We start from the raw sequence: 14,644 nt of genomic DNA on the forward strand, positions 1-14,644 counted from the left end.
ATTGTCTGTTATGTGTATGAAATGTTGCTTGACTCTGCAACCAAACAAGACCTATATGAAAATGAATGAATCAGCATTAGGTTGGAGGGGAAATCAATGAATCACTGCTGTTCTTGTGAAGGTCAGAAAGAAGTAAGATCCATGTTTGGACACTGAGTATTTGATGTCTGGGTGTAAAGTCAACACTCATCCTAACTCGACACATACTGACACTTTGTGAGACCGCTCTGAGTCACTTTTCGGTCACTGTAAGCAGGTTCTTAACGTTGTGAATTAAACAACAACACTTGCTTAGGTTTAGGCAACAAAACCACTTAGTTAGGTTTAGGAAAAACAACATAATTGGGCTTAAAAACACTGTTTATAAAGGGAAAATGTGACTTGACGTTGTGAACATGGGACACGAATGAACAGCTGATTGTAAGGCTGGTAAAGTCTACTTTTAATATGAAACCCATTATTATAAGCTGATTTTAAAGGAACAGTTTGTCATTTTAGGCCTTTAGATAGATGAGAAGATTAATACCACTCATTAAATCAGCACATTAAATATGAAGCTGCAGCCGATTAGCTTAGCATAAAGACTGGAAACAGCTAGCCTACGTAGCCTACCAGCATAGCTACATTTCAGTAATTGACATGCAATATCATATTTGTTTGTTTTTTCATCTATAATCATTTTTACACTTCACAAAATATGGAATTTTATTTTTTTATTTTTTTATTTTATTTTTCTGCATACAAACTCAGTATGATTTTAGTCATGTAGGGTCCTCTAACTTCTTTTATATTGTTTTTATATTCGATTAGATTAGTTTCAACTTACTGAGACAATGAAATGCAGTTTACTATTTAACCATAAATTTTGCATTTTCAATTAAATTTCTCTTATCTAAGAAGTCTTTCTCTTGTAACTTTGCAAATGTTGTATCTTGTTTTATCTTTCTTACTGTTTTACTCAGTTAATCAGTTTTTATCTGTGAAACAACACATAGTTGTTATTTTCTCTTCATTATTGTCTTGCATGACATATTGCAGTCCTGTGTGTGTGGTCCTGTTCCTTCATCTGTATCTTCATGACAATCGTCTGGTTGAGTGTTATGAAAAAGATTCTGAATCAGATAAGTTAAGTACTAACAGCTGTGTTTCTTCCCTTCAGGTTTATCTGTCTTTGCTGCGAATGTACCTGTCGCCTCCTGACGTTCACTGCCTGGGGCCCATAAAGATGGAGCTGTCGGAGCCTCAGGCCAACCTGCAGGCGGCCCTGCACGTCCTGGAGCTGCACCACAGCAAACTCAACACCACCAAGGTAAATGACGACAGAGCGCCACCCACGTTCCTCACCAACAAAGCCCAGTCTGGTAATACTCACAAATAAAACTGTTTTTTATCTCCTTAGAGTATAACATGTGTTTACTGCATTTAAAGGGACTGTTTGTAACAATCAGAAATGCTTGTTAACAGCGACACCTGTGGCCGTTAAGTCAACGAAAGTCCGCGTCGGGCTCGCGCTTGTGCTAGCTCTACATAGACATGAACGAGCATCGCTCAAAACAGTGAGGCGACACACGTCAGCTAAAACCACAATATCACTCTATATTTCAGCTGCTTGGCAGTAATGTTAGCTGACCAGACGAAGGTCTCTCCATGAATCAATGCTTATCCTAGTGTTTGCTTTTCCTGCCTCAGCCTCCCAACCGCGGCCGGAGGGAACAGGGGAGACACCGGAGTTTTGGTCAGAGACGATAACATTTCTCGCTGCGGAGCCTCGTCACTTCACAAGACATGGGAAACCTCTGTTGGTCTGGAGGAGCTGCAGCATTTATTTCTGCACAAACGTCCACTGTACATTCACTAGATATTCTCAAAGCTACTAACTCTTCTGCAGTGTGTAGTTTGCGCACATAAACGTGAGAGTGAAGCGAAATAGCGAGAACGAGCGCGGCATGTGAGTGAAGGCAAACAGGCAGAGGAGCAGAGTACAGCTGAGACTCCGGCCCTGGAGACCAAAGCTACGGTCTCCCCTTCGTCCTCTGACCGTGGCCAACACTGTTTTGCAAGACAGGCATCACTAGATATAACTTTGCGGTTTTGGTGCTTCCGTGTAGTTTGTGTTGGAGTCTTGTCTGAACAGCGTAGCCACACGCGAGCGCGCATGGGACACCGACCCGGATTGATTTATACGTGTAAGAAGTTACAAACAGTCCCTTTAAGACAGGACAAACTGTGTCAGTAAGTTGACGCAGAAAAGTACTTAAACTTTTGTGAGGCTGCCGATGTCTTCTTTTTTTTTTTTTTTTTTAAGTTATTTTTTTGGGGGCATTTTCCATTTTTATTGAGAGGACAGTGGATAGAGTCTTGAAAGGGGGGAGAGAGAGAGTGGATGCGGAAAGGGCCACAGGCCGGATTCGAACCCGGGCCGCCGCGGTCAGGACCAAGCCTTGATACATGGACGCCCGCTCTACCAACTGAGCTAACCCAGGCACCCCCGATGTCTTCTGACACGTGCACAAAACCGTTGCACTTGAATTCAACTCTCCTACTCAGCCGATTCCATCTGGTACTTCAAGCTGCTCATTAAATCAGAAAGCAAGAATTAGTTTCTAATTCAAGCCAGGGCTTTATTATCATAAGTTGAATCTTTGCCATCGCTCAAATTTAGTAATCGTTGCTAATTCAGACAAGACGTGAAAGTGGAACTGATAAGAGTCGGCTTGTTTAGGCTGGATTAAAACGAGATGGAATAACATGATTAAGGATGACACGCGCTCACACAGAATTAATCATTTGGTGGGAAATTAAAGCAGCGACCAGGTTGCTGCCTTCGTGATAGAAAAGATCCAGCAAACCAAAACAAAGATTTCCACCAGGGTGCAGATCTCCCTCGAGAGGCGTGTGAATATCTTTGATGAAATTCTTTTAATATACGTGTTTCAAATACCTGAACCCAGAACCAAAATAGCAAAGGGTTAATTGAATTAAAGCTGTTCTGTTCAAAACGAGCTCACAACCTATTTTACTTGTCAAACCTTTATGTCACAATCCACCGAATGCTGTCTAGTAAAGAAGATATCCCTTAAAGGAGCTATATATGAGATTTTAAGCATTAATATAGCAGCAAACAACTATTTGTTAGGCGTATTCATGTGTGTTCATGTGTTACAGGCGGGAAGAAATTCTTTGTAACATAGGTCAACATGTCACAGGAGTCACAGGATCTGTTAACTGATCTGGCCGCACTTCACTGCTATAAGTTAAACTTTTATTTGGCCTCACTGCTCTGGTGTGAATTCAGTGTAAAAGGGTGACCACCCACACAGCATTGTAAAAGCGAAATGGCAGAGTGCAGCTCGCTGAAGGCGACCTTCCAGATTTTCCTCCTCCAAAGAATACACATTCTTCAAAGGAAGTATACTGTAGTCATAACCGTTTGCTAGCTGCGTCCCAAACATTCAATTAAAGCAACAAACTTTAACTTCCTAAAGCATATTTTACTTGATGTTTTAGGTAGCTAGTGTTAGCAGTAGAAGTGAGAGTAAGTCACACATGTTCATGTCTTAACCTCCAAGTCTCAAGCAAGTTCCAAGTTACTGTTGTGAGAATCAAGCAAGTAAAGTCGAGTCCCTGCTATAAGTCAAACAAGTCACAAGTGAAGTCTTATGAAGTAGTAGGTTGCCAGGTTTGCACGCATAGGACTAGAAATCACTCAGTCATGTTTCTAAAACAAAACGTAACTTGTCAACATCTAGAAAAATGTCAAGTTCCTTAGAGTCATCTGTCGCAAGTCTAAGTCAAGTCTAAAGTCATGAATACCAAGTCAAAGTAGAGTCTTTTATCAAGCAAGTCCTCAAATTTGCGAATTTAATCTGATGACTAAAAAGGGACATTTGATACAGGACTAAGACTAAATAAAAAAAATAGCTGATAAAATTAAGAGAGAAAACACATTGACTAAAAGTTGATTAAAATGTAATGACTTTGTCGATTAAATTGTTTTGAATTGTCGTCGACTAAAACTATGAAGGATAAAAGTGACTAAAATGTGACTAAAACTAACGAGCATTTTTGTCTAAAGACTAAGACTGAAGGTAAAATAGCTGCTTGTGTATAGAACCTTTAAGGAACACTTCATGAAGCTATTTGGTTTTGTGTTCTTCAATAAGATCCAGCTGAAAAACATCTTTCCACACAGTCCACGCCACTCAGCTGATTGTATATTCTTTCTTTCCATGTCTTATCACAAAGCAACAGAGACAGAGTCTTTGAAACGCCTCCACTGTGTGACTGTAAATATTTGAATACATAAAACGAACAAGTTTATCTGTTCTGAGTTATATCCCCGCTGTGAGTACACCATAACAGACTGTGTTGTTGTATCTGTGATTTAAAGTGGATGTGATTGTGTGTGAAAGGCTCCGCTGATCTGTGCTCAACCACAGACATGTCAAATTAAGAATCTCTGGTGGGGAACGCTGCAGGTTTATATGAGAGTTTAGGTTGAGATCTCACAGCCGGGAAGCTCTCCATCTTGTCTTTCATTGCCACTCTGCCTCGCTGCGCCCCCCTCATTGACTTTATGGCACCCTGGTTTAATTTCTCCTGGCCTCGCTCCCAGACTGCCTCGCCAAGAGAGCACAAGACAAGACTGTACAAAACTTCAGCAAAAACTTCCGACTAGAAGCAGCTTTTTTGTATGTTTGTTGGTCAATGTTTCATCTTTTCATGCCTCAGCGAGCCGTGGCCGGAGGCATTATGTTTTTCGGGTTGTCTATTTGTCCATCTGTCCGGACCATTCTTGTGAACGCAGTATATCAGGAACGCCTGGAGGGACATTTTTAAATCTGGCACAAACGTCCATCTGGACTCAAAGATGAACTGGAGTAATTTAGAGGTTAAAGGTCAAGCTCACTTTGACCTCACAAAACATGTTTTTGGCCATAACTCAAGAATTCATATGCAAAGTATGACAATTTCACACAAATATCTAACAGGATAAAATGATGAAGTGATGACATTTTGGACAAATATGGATGTAAACTGTAACTTGACTGGTTGGCGGAAGGTTACAGCCATGAGGCGGTAATTATAGTTGTTTTTTTGTTTGTTTTTTTACAATTTCTTGTCTAGAGCTGCAACTAAATATTATTTTCATTGTCAAGTAGTCTGTCAATATATTGCTTTGAATAATCAAGTTATCATTTAGTCTATAAACGTCTTAAAGTAGTGAAAAAGCAAGTTTCCAGGGTGACATCTCCGTATTGGTTTGTCTGACTGACAGTCTTGCACCCAAAGATATTACATTTTTGTAATGCTATTTACAAAGGTAAACATGGAAAAGCAGGATATTCTTGAAATTTGAGAACATGGAAACAGCAAATATAAGACTTTTATGCTTCATATATTATTCATTGATTATCAAAATTGTTGGCGAGGAATTTTCTGTCGATTGATGAATTGTTTCAGCAGAAATTCTTGTCTCAAAACTCCGGTTTGATTACAAGTAGTTGGGAACAAGTGGCACCTTCCAGTAAGTAAGAGCTACTCAGCACAACCTCATTCTTTTTCTGTTGGCTAATGAGGAGCTCTTCATGAGCAACGGGGTCAGGCTCCTTGTTCAACAGCACTTCAGCACAATAGATGTTTGAAGAGGAATTTTCATTAAAATTCCGCAGCATTCAAGTAACAAACATCCTGAACATGGAGGTCCCTGCAGCCGGATCGGCTCCTTGTTCTCTTAAAACATCCACAAAACGTGACTGAAGGCTTTCAGGTTGTTAATCTTGATGTTGTATAGACGTTGTTGGTGCTCTCAAAAAGGAAAACAGTAACTGTTGGTGGTGGCAGGGTCGGCTAACTGTCAGAAAGGTATTAAATAATCAAACATAGTTGTGCATTAACTCACTGTTTAAAAGTATCAGTCAGTTAATTAAACAAAAAAACAGTCCAAATACAGAATTGAAGTTGAGTTCTACACAAACTAAATGCCCGCTCTGTTTCTCAGTGGTTTTCCAGCAGGAAACTCTCAGCTAACTCTGAGCTGTCTGAGTGTAACAAGGCCATTTGTGCTCATTTAATTTAATTGCATTGAACAAGAGGACAGCAGCAGCACTGGCCTTGATTGTGTTTCGTCTCCCTGAGCGTTCACTCAGAAGCACACAGGCGAGTTAATGTTATTTCTAAAGGTAAGGGAAGATGCTGTTAGGGAAGTCATGTAGCAGCAAATTACTGATCCCAACAGGGAGTAATTTCATTTAGTATTATCAATTTGAAATGATTAATGAGTTGTGTAGTTCCTTTATTAAATAATGTGTCAGATGAATGTGGAAATGACTCTCTGATTCAAAGTCTTTATCACTGTTCCCTTTGAATACAGTGTTTCATCAAAACATGAATATCACCTCCTCTGCTAGAGGAGAAGATGCTTATTTTATAGATTATACTTTTAAAATTAGTGTAATTTGCATCTGATTTCCTCCCATCTATATAGTTCCCTCTCATAATGACGGAAAAACTAATAATGTCTGGGCAACAGTGTTTAACAAGCCAACCTTTTTTTTGTTTGTTTTTCCAGGCCATCAATCTTCTGCCAGCAAACACTCAGATCCGAGAGATCCGGGTCTTCCTGGAGAGCGTCCTGGAGGAGAAGGCGCAGAGGAAACGCTGCAACCAGGTGCTGAAGAGTCTGCTGCAGGCCGAGTTCCTCAGGGTGAGTCCTGGAGCATTTGTTTACATGGAAATTAGATTCAAATTTCAGCTGTAACCTCTAACATAGTTGGCTATAGACGTGACTGACGGTTACGTGAAGTTAAAAACAAGCCTTTCTTAAAGGGTAACTTCTGTATTTTTCAACCTGGAGCGGGCTGCGATGTAATCGTTCACTCCTCACCGTCTTGTAAGTCCACTTAAAGTGCTTGTTTTTGCCACCGTCATGCTCAGGTTGTTATTTTAAGTGTCTGACAACATTATAGAAAGGACCTTACAGAGAAATAAAACATTTTCCTTACCTTTCACTTGATGCGGTCTGTTTGTTATTGGGTGTAACCAAGTCTCGCTCAAGGAGAAATCATCTAAATATTCAGCCATGACATTGAAAATCTTTTAGATAACACTGAGCTACGCTTTCTGTACTCCAACACAACAAACTCTGACAACACCGGCACTCCTCTCTCTAACTTTCACTCACGTTTTCCACCGTTGTCTTCTGGCAACAAGTCACATGACACAATAACAAACAGATCGTATCAAGCAATAGGTAAGGAAAAACGTTTTATTTCTCTGTAGGGTCCTTTCCATAACTTTGTTGCCAGTCAGTGGCAAAAACAAGCACTTTTAATGGAGGTAAATTGACGGTGAGGAGTTGCCCGGAGCAATTAGCGCATTTAACGGCTGCAGCGTTCTCCCTCAATACTGGACGAATTTCAAAAAGTGTTCTCCACATTAGTCACTTAAATGCAAAAACATGGGGAAATAGAGTCCAGGTTGAAAAACACCAAACTTACCCTTTAAGAAAAAGTGGTGGGAATTGATTATTGTGTGCTGACGACGAATCCAGCCTCCGTCCTCCTTTCTTATTAAGATAATGTGAAACTTTATTGATCCTCTCAGAGAGAACTAGTTTATTGTCTTCCCTCTGGGGAAGTCAGAGAGCAGGGTCGGCAATGAAATTGCTTCCCGTCATCTGCGAGAGATACATTTAATTATCAAGGACGCTTCACCAGCTACAGTAGATGTGTTCATGTGTGACACTGGGAGCTCAGGTTGAAGGACAAATAGTGAGAACCATATGACTTTTCAAATGTTAACTATTAGAGAGGAATTTGAAGATTTGATCCTGGAACAATGTGGATAAATTCGGCAATAGACACCCGACCAGAGTTGCTGAAATAGAGCACTCATGTCTTAAACATACTGTGTTATGTTAAATGTTCTCTATGTCACGTAATACGTAGTACAGAAACTTTATATAATAGTTCCTCTACCACATAGGATGCGATGAACAGCGACAGCCACATTTTACGAAAAGCACTGTTTACATCAACTCATCGATAGATAATCAGATCTGTTGTAGTTGTGTAGTGCGGCAGGGTTCCCAGCCTCTAATACAAAGCAGGCTCTGCTTACTGCCTCTGGCCACACGTTGCATGTCTGTTAATTGAGAGCAGTTCAATTGAAGATTGATTTTTCCTGTCAGATTGGAGTCCAACTGAAATTAAACTGCGTGTTTATCTGCTCTGTAAATCACATGTCCTCTGTTGTCCTTTGAGAAAAAAACAAAACAGAAACCGTTAGTAATTTGTCTACGTAGACGGAGAACTTGTTTCCATCAAACCTTTGCATCAGTAATGTGCAGAAACATCATCGTTCTATCATCGGCAGACAAAATGACTAACAGCCAGACAGCAGCCTGCTACACAACACAATAACCACAGACTTTGAACAACCACCACATTAGCTTTCCTGCTAAAGTCTCCTTCTTATCTAACTTCATCTTCTCCTGCACCTTAGCTTGTCCTTCATTAGGGAAAGGTTCACTGCTAACGCCAGCTTTGCAGGCTAGATCATTATTTAGCTGCTCAGCTGCAGCACATCATGTGAGCACGCAAAAGTCACTTAGATGCTTAGATACTGGTGTGGTCATTACTCTTCAATACCACTGCTAACAGCACGCTATCTGCCTAGTATGGTTTATAAGCTACAGTGCAAGTTTGCTCACTTTTTCTTAATGAGTATATCTGCTATTTCCCCAAATACATTTAATAATTAATAAAAACATATTAACAATAAGTTTGAAAAAAAAATTTTGGTATGACTTTCTGTTGGACTTAAATTTTCAGCGGCCTGAAGATGAAAAAGTATTGTTTGCAAGAAAAAAGCTAATATATATATATATATATAAATATATATCCCAAAAATAAACAAAGTTTTGTTCCATCAAGTTCTTTCTTATTTTCTTTTCCTGTAATCTTCTCTCAACTCCTTAGTCATTTTGTGACTCCATTGTTGGTGTTCAATCCGTCAGGTCGGGAAGTACTGATCGAAAAGTATCAGAAATACAACGAACAAACCAAACACTGGCTCTAGAGAGAGCCTTTCATGTTTTTACGTTACCTGAAGGCCACCGTAGTTCTCCGACACGCTGGTGAAACTGCGGTAACGTGAGCAGCAGAGTGCAAAACCGTGGACCGCCAACCGCCGTCTGACTTCCGTTGCTCCACTAGATGCCGCCAAATCCTACACACTGTACCTTTTGAAATAAACTTGACATCACATGGTTGCTCCACAGAGCTGTATTATGTAAACAGATAAGACTAGTTGTCCAGCCAAAAGGCAATTCTGTAAGACAGGATTTAAAAGCTACTACCTGGAAGTCTGTTCCAAAGCTGAGGAGGTCGCCCTTTGACCTTAACCTGGACTCTTGAACCGTTAGCAGGCCTGAACCAGAAGATCTGAGAGGCCTTTTTGGACAGTAAGGAGTTAAAATTTCACTGATGTAATTCTGGTGCTTGGCCATGTAAAGCTTGTAAGTTATGTGTAAGATTTTAAAAGAAACTGGTAACCAGTGCAGAGAGGCTAAAACTGGGGTGATGTGAGAAGAGCATTTGGTCTTCGTCAGAACTCTGGCTGCAGCTCGTCATCGATGGTAACAGAAACAGTTTCTGCCACAGAAACGAGATGTTAGAGCTGATGTACTGTTTGCCGTCTATCTCTGCTGACCTTGCATGTTTTCTGTTTTTAGGTGCAGGAGGAGCGAATCTTCCACCAGCAGGTTAAATGTGTCATTACGGAGGAAAAGACCTGCAGAGTCTGCAAGAAGAAAATAGGAAACAGGTAACACCCTCTCAGTGTAGGAATTTATTTTCCACAAAAAAAGCGGAGGTTTTTGTTATGACACGAGTATGAACAACTTTTTTATTTATTTAATTGCATTCATTTATATATTGAAATATTATCCTTTATGTTATTTTGTAATTATTATTATTGCAAGTGACAAATCTGTGAATCTTGAAAAAGTGCCTTTTGTAGAGTTATTGAGGGTTGTCATCAATCCTCCTTAATTTGTGTATTATAACACTGTCAGTGGAACCACATCTTCCATTTGTCATCTTTCATCTCTTTTTATCAGCTTCTTTAGTGTCTGCAGTTATGATTTTATTAACTTGAGCGTGATTTTATGCCCTGAGCTGCTGTTAATTTCACGCCCTGTTCATTTTTAGTTCACTCCTCTAAATTTTAATGAAACGCTCATTTATCTGCTGTGATGCATCGAGTAATAATCCAACAGTAAAGCATCCTCTGTTTCTCTTTCAGTGCGTTCGCCAGGTATCCTAACGGCGTGGTGGTGCATTACTTCTGCTGCAAAGACCGCAACGTGTGTCCCACCGAGCAGTAACCGCTCCACCTGACGACAACGGTTAACTAATAAATAACCCCTCTCCCTCCCGCTTTGTGGATTTCAATGCTCGGACATCTTTGAACTAGAAGTGCATCAGGAGGTTGGAGGTAATCTCCAGGCTGTGGACTCGGATGCTTGTATCCAAAGCACTTTACAGAAGTTAAAGAGTGCAGACATTTTCTAACCTGAGTTAACCTCGGGCACAGTTGTTGTCATGCTCGGCCCACCGAGCAGAACGAGACCTCCTTCTGCAATCAAACGCTGAGACTTTCTTCCTCTCTGTGCATGAAGTAACAGGAGGAATGCACACTCAACAGGAGGGGAGAAATAAAGAGAGAGAGAGAGAGAGAGAGGGAGGTAGAGAGTCTGACATTTGAAAAGCATGTTACTGTAACGCTAGAAGGGATCCACGTCCCTCCACGTCGCCTCGGAACAAAACAGGCGCTATTGACAGACGCCCGGAGGACGTCAGGGCTCACCAGGAGATGATTACTTTATTTTAATTCTGTCTCTCTTCCTGCCTCCCACCACCACTCCTCCTCCTGTAACACTGTGTGAGGCCTCAAACACTGCTTGATACGCCATACCCGCTCTGCAGGAGTACAGTTAAATGCCTTTTTGTGACTCTGAAGATTGTACTTACAGTGAAGTCAGATGTCTGTCATGATGTTTTTGTTCGCATGTGCCGGCACTGACTAAGCAAAACAAGCATTCGTCTTACGATGTGTTTATGTATTTTTATTTAAACGTTTGAGGCGGCTTCTCTAACTACTTTATTCACGGCGATGTTCTTTTCATCATTTAGTGTCTTTACAGTGATTTCTAACAGACATCATCCTCTCTTTAATGCTTTATTTGAAGTACTCATCTGTCTTTGTATTCATTTTTTTTTTTTTATTTCCCAAACATTAAAAGTTTATGAAGTAGATTTAAAGTGAGAAGATGTAACTTTTGAACGATAGCCTGGCAAGTGGTAATTACAGAATAATCACACTGAATTTTCCTTAATTCCCTTTTGCTTTAAAGGACCAGTGTGTAACAATTAGGGGGATGTATTGGCAGAAATGGAATATAATATTAATAACTATGTTTTCTTTAGTGTATAATCACCTGAAACTTACCTTAGAATGAGCCGTTTATATCTACATAGGGAGCGGGTCCTCTCTTCACGGAGCCGACCGCCATGTTTCTACAGTAGCCCAGAACAGACAAACCACTGTGTTAACTTTTACTGCTTGGGCCGGAGTCGATAACGTTATTCGCTCTGGAGTTAAGCCCCGACGTCACTCGACGCTCTCTCTCTCTCTCTCTCTCTTGCTTCACCACTCACTTCCCACATACATACACACTCTACCCACTGGATCGGCTATTCTCTAAATGGCCCACGCTACTCTTGCAACAGCTCTAGATAGGGTTATTCGAGTTTTCACATCGGCCATCGTAGATTTTCTACACCCGCAATCTGCAACCTCACCGCTAGATGCTGCCAGATGTTACACACTGGTCCTTTTAATCAAGATAATAAAACGACGGATTAATTAATAATGAAGATAAACGTTAGTTGCAGCCCAACATCAATGTGACAATGAGTGTTACAGTAGTGGAGAGTCTGCTAACATTAGCCACCATTAGTTACTGGTCATATCAGGTCAAGTCAAGCTGGAGCAGCAAAACAGCTGTGTGTGTTTTATTGCTAATGAATTCAACTTTTTATTAGTAACATTTTGTGATATCATCTTTCAAAAGTTATATAGTCTCACTCTAAGACGGATCACAACATTACGTACAGCACTTTAAAAGTGGATGGATGTCCTGTCATATTTATTGTTGAATAAAACGTCTGCGTGATGAGAACTGGAAGAAATGTGAATGACTCGGAAGGAATGATTGATTGATCTGTGCGTTTTAATTAATGGCAATATTGTTATCAGATGTGTCTGTTTACCGTCCGACCGGGAGGTGAATCAAGAAGCAGGATGACATGGAATAAACGCAATGAATGTATGTTTTTTTGAGTTGGAGTCCACGGTGTCGTTGCTCTGTGACACGCTGGACATATACGTGACTCAAACTTGTCTTTTTAATCACTAAGTCTTGCAACATTTTAAAGTTTTCTCACAAGCTGTAGCACTATCGTCATCTCCTCACCCTCCTCTTCTGCTCTTAAAGGTTTGCACACATTCTCTGCTAAGACTGTTTCTCTGTTTTTCTTGCCTTGTTTTTTCTAGTTGTAAAATGATCCCACTGTGTGTGTGTGTGTGTGTGTGTGTGTATACACTGTATAAAGACTGAGAGTGTTAATGACTTCTCATTGAAGTGATTTGATTCGGAGGGGCGACCCAGCTGGCACCACATATCTGTCTGTCTGTCTGTCTGTCTGTTCGTCTGTCTGTCTGTCTGTCTGTCTGGCTTTAATCAGTAATAAAGAAGCGTTTCCACTCACGTTTTATACTACACCATCTGGCAGATGTTCACACTGGTGCTGCTGGTATTTACTGTGTTAGCATCTTGTTTTTGCTCACATTTAGATTTAGTTGATGCAAGATTGATTCTTCTTTAAGTTGGACATTGATGGAAACCCCAAAAATAAAGTGGTCGGTGTGAAAATATACTTTGGTCTAAAATGTACGGGAGCCCATTAACGCCAGGAGGACAATGAATAAAGTCAAAGTTGTGAGATCAAAAACATAAAACGTCAAATTAATTAGATAAGTCAAATTGTGGGAAGCTGCTTCACTTAGATTATAAATGATAAAGAAAAATTTGATTTTAAGTCAAAATTAGGATTTGTTAAGTAAAATGATTCAATGATCATTCAAATTCATGAAATATTAAGTATAGTTATTTCTAAATAGTGACTCGGGTAAATCAAATTTTAAGTCCGAAATTTGACTTGGAATATCTTAATTTTGACTAAATGTCATATAATCTTAATTTTGATTTAGTACACAACTATACTAAATCAGGATTATGAAGATTTTTTTAAATCAAAATGATGAAATCGTAAATAAAAAAAGTATAAAACTGATAGTATCGATTTTTTAAAGCAGTAAATAATTGAATTTTAGTATTTTTCCCTAATACATAAACAGGTTTGCTTACTAATGATTTTAACATATCTTAAATATTAATTGATTGCCTGTTATTTCTTAGTTTTGACATGGTGAGTCAAACATTTTGCATAGCTTCTTAATTTCTTTTTTTTGTGTCATAATTGATACTAACAATTTGACTTACATGTAGTATCCTTATTTTGCATTTTTAATTATTATTCCTCCATTTATTTTGATGACAGTAATGGACTTCCATAAAATGAAGCATGAACCAATTAAAAAATTCCGTTTACAATGTCAGAAATAAAATACACCTAACAGGAGGATGCACACATATGCAGACTGAATTGTGATCTTATTTCAGATATTGAATGATTTATTTTTTGTTAAATGTTGGAAAAAAAAATCTAGACTGTGTGTGGCATTTCAGATTAAATCTCTTCCTCTTCCTGTGAAGAAGAGTGGCTCCACTTCACTTATCCGTTCATGGACAGTCAGCGTCCACATCTCTCATCTGGAAGTCCTTTCCCCCCAGATAGGCCCAATACTGCTCCCGCTAATGGACTTCCTACACTGAGCCGAGCCAGCTGGAGTAACAGAATCACAACAACCCGACTGCTCAGCAACGCCGTTAGTCACACACACCCTAACAGCGACGTCTGCCAACTGCTCTCCACGTCGGGGCCTCGGCTGGATCCCGATGACTCCGTCGTCGTCTGGGCCGGATCGAGCCTGAGAACCCAAACCATCAGATTATGTTCTGCTAATAGACGCCTCTCTGGAGCTCCAACATGATCGTTCAAACGTCCCCTGTGACTCTAAAAAAGCAGAGTCCGGGAGGCCGAGACAAACACTGAATATTTCATCACGCTCCAGATTATTGTAGCTCTCGTTTTTGAGTGTGTGTGAATGAGTTTTTACTGGGATGCTGTCATGTCTTGGAAAGGGTCGCCAGTGTGCAAATGGAAAAGATGTTCCAGTTGGACGCGGTGAGGCAAAGCAGGCAGCCGTTTGCCCAGTTTAACTCTGCCAGTCTGGGCTTTATGTTCTGCAGAGCTGGCAGGGAGAAAATACCTCCCGGGTTTTTATGGAGGACTTGTTTGTGTAAATACTGAACAAATTATGATGATGATGATGATGAAGATGTGATGAGTGATTTAAAGACGTTGAAACTTCCATCTGTTTTGTGTTTTGTTTG

The 14,644-nt window shown here is 40.1% G+C and overlaps 1 protein-coding gene across 1 annotated transcript in view; it reads left to right on the forward strand.

Moving 5' to 3' along the window:
* Positions 1–13,002, forward strand: part of vps39 (VPS39 subunit of HOPS complex) — a 33,085-nt gene extending 20,083 nt beyond the window's left edge. The window contains exons 21-24 of the mRNA XM_074660913.1: positions 1,160–1,309; positions 6,572–6,706; positions 9,737–9,828; positions 10,309–13,002. Coding sequence (XP_074517014.1) covers positions 1,160–1,309; positions 6,572–6,706; positions 9,737–9,828; positions 10,309–10,390 — 459 coding nt within the window. The 3' untranslated portion in view covers positions 10,391–13,002. The remainder of the gene's footprint in view (positions 1–1,159; positions 1,310–6,571; positions 6,707–9,736; positions 9,829–10,308) is intronic.
* Positions 13,003–14,644: the final 1,642 nt, after the last annotated feature.

Source organism: Sebastes fasciatus, chromosome 15 (assembly GCF_043250625.1).
Source record: "Sebastes fasciatus isolate fSebFas1 chromosome 15, fSebFas1.pri, whole genome shotgun sequence".
Classification (NCBI taxonomy): domain Eukaryota; kingdom Metazoa; phylum Chordata; class Actinopteri; order Perciformes; family Sebastidae; genus Sebastes; species Sebastes fasciatus.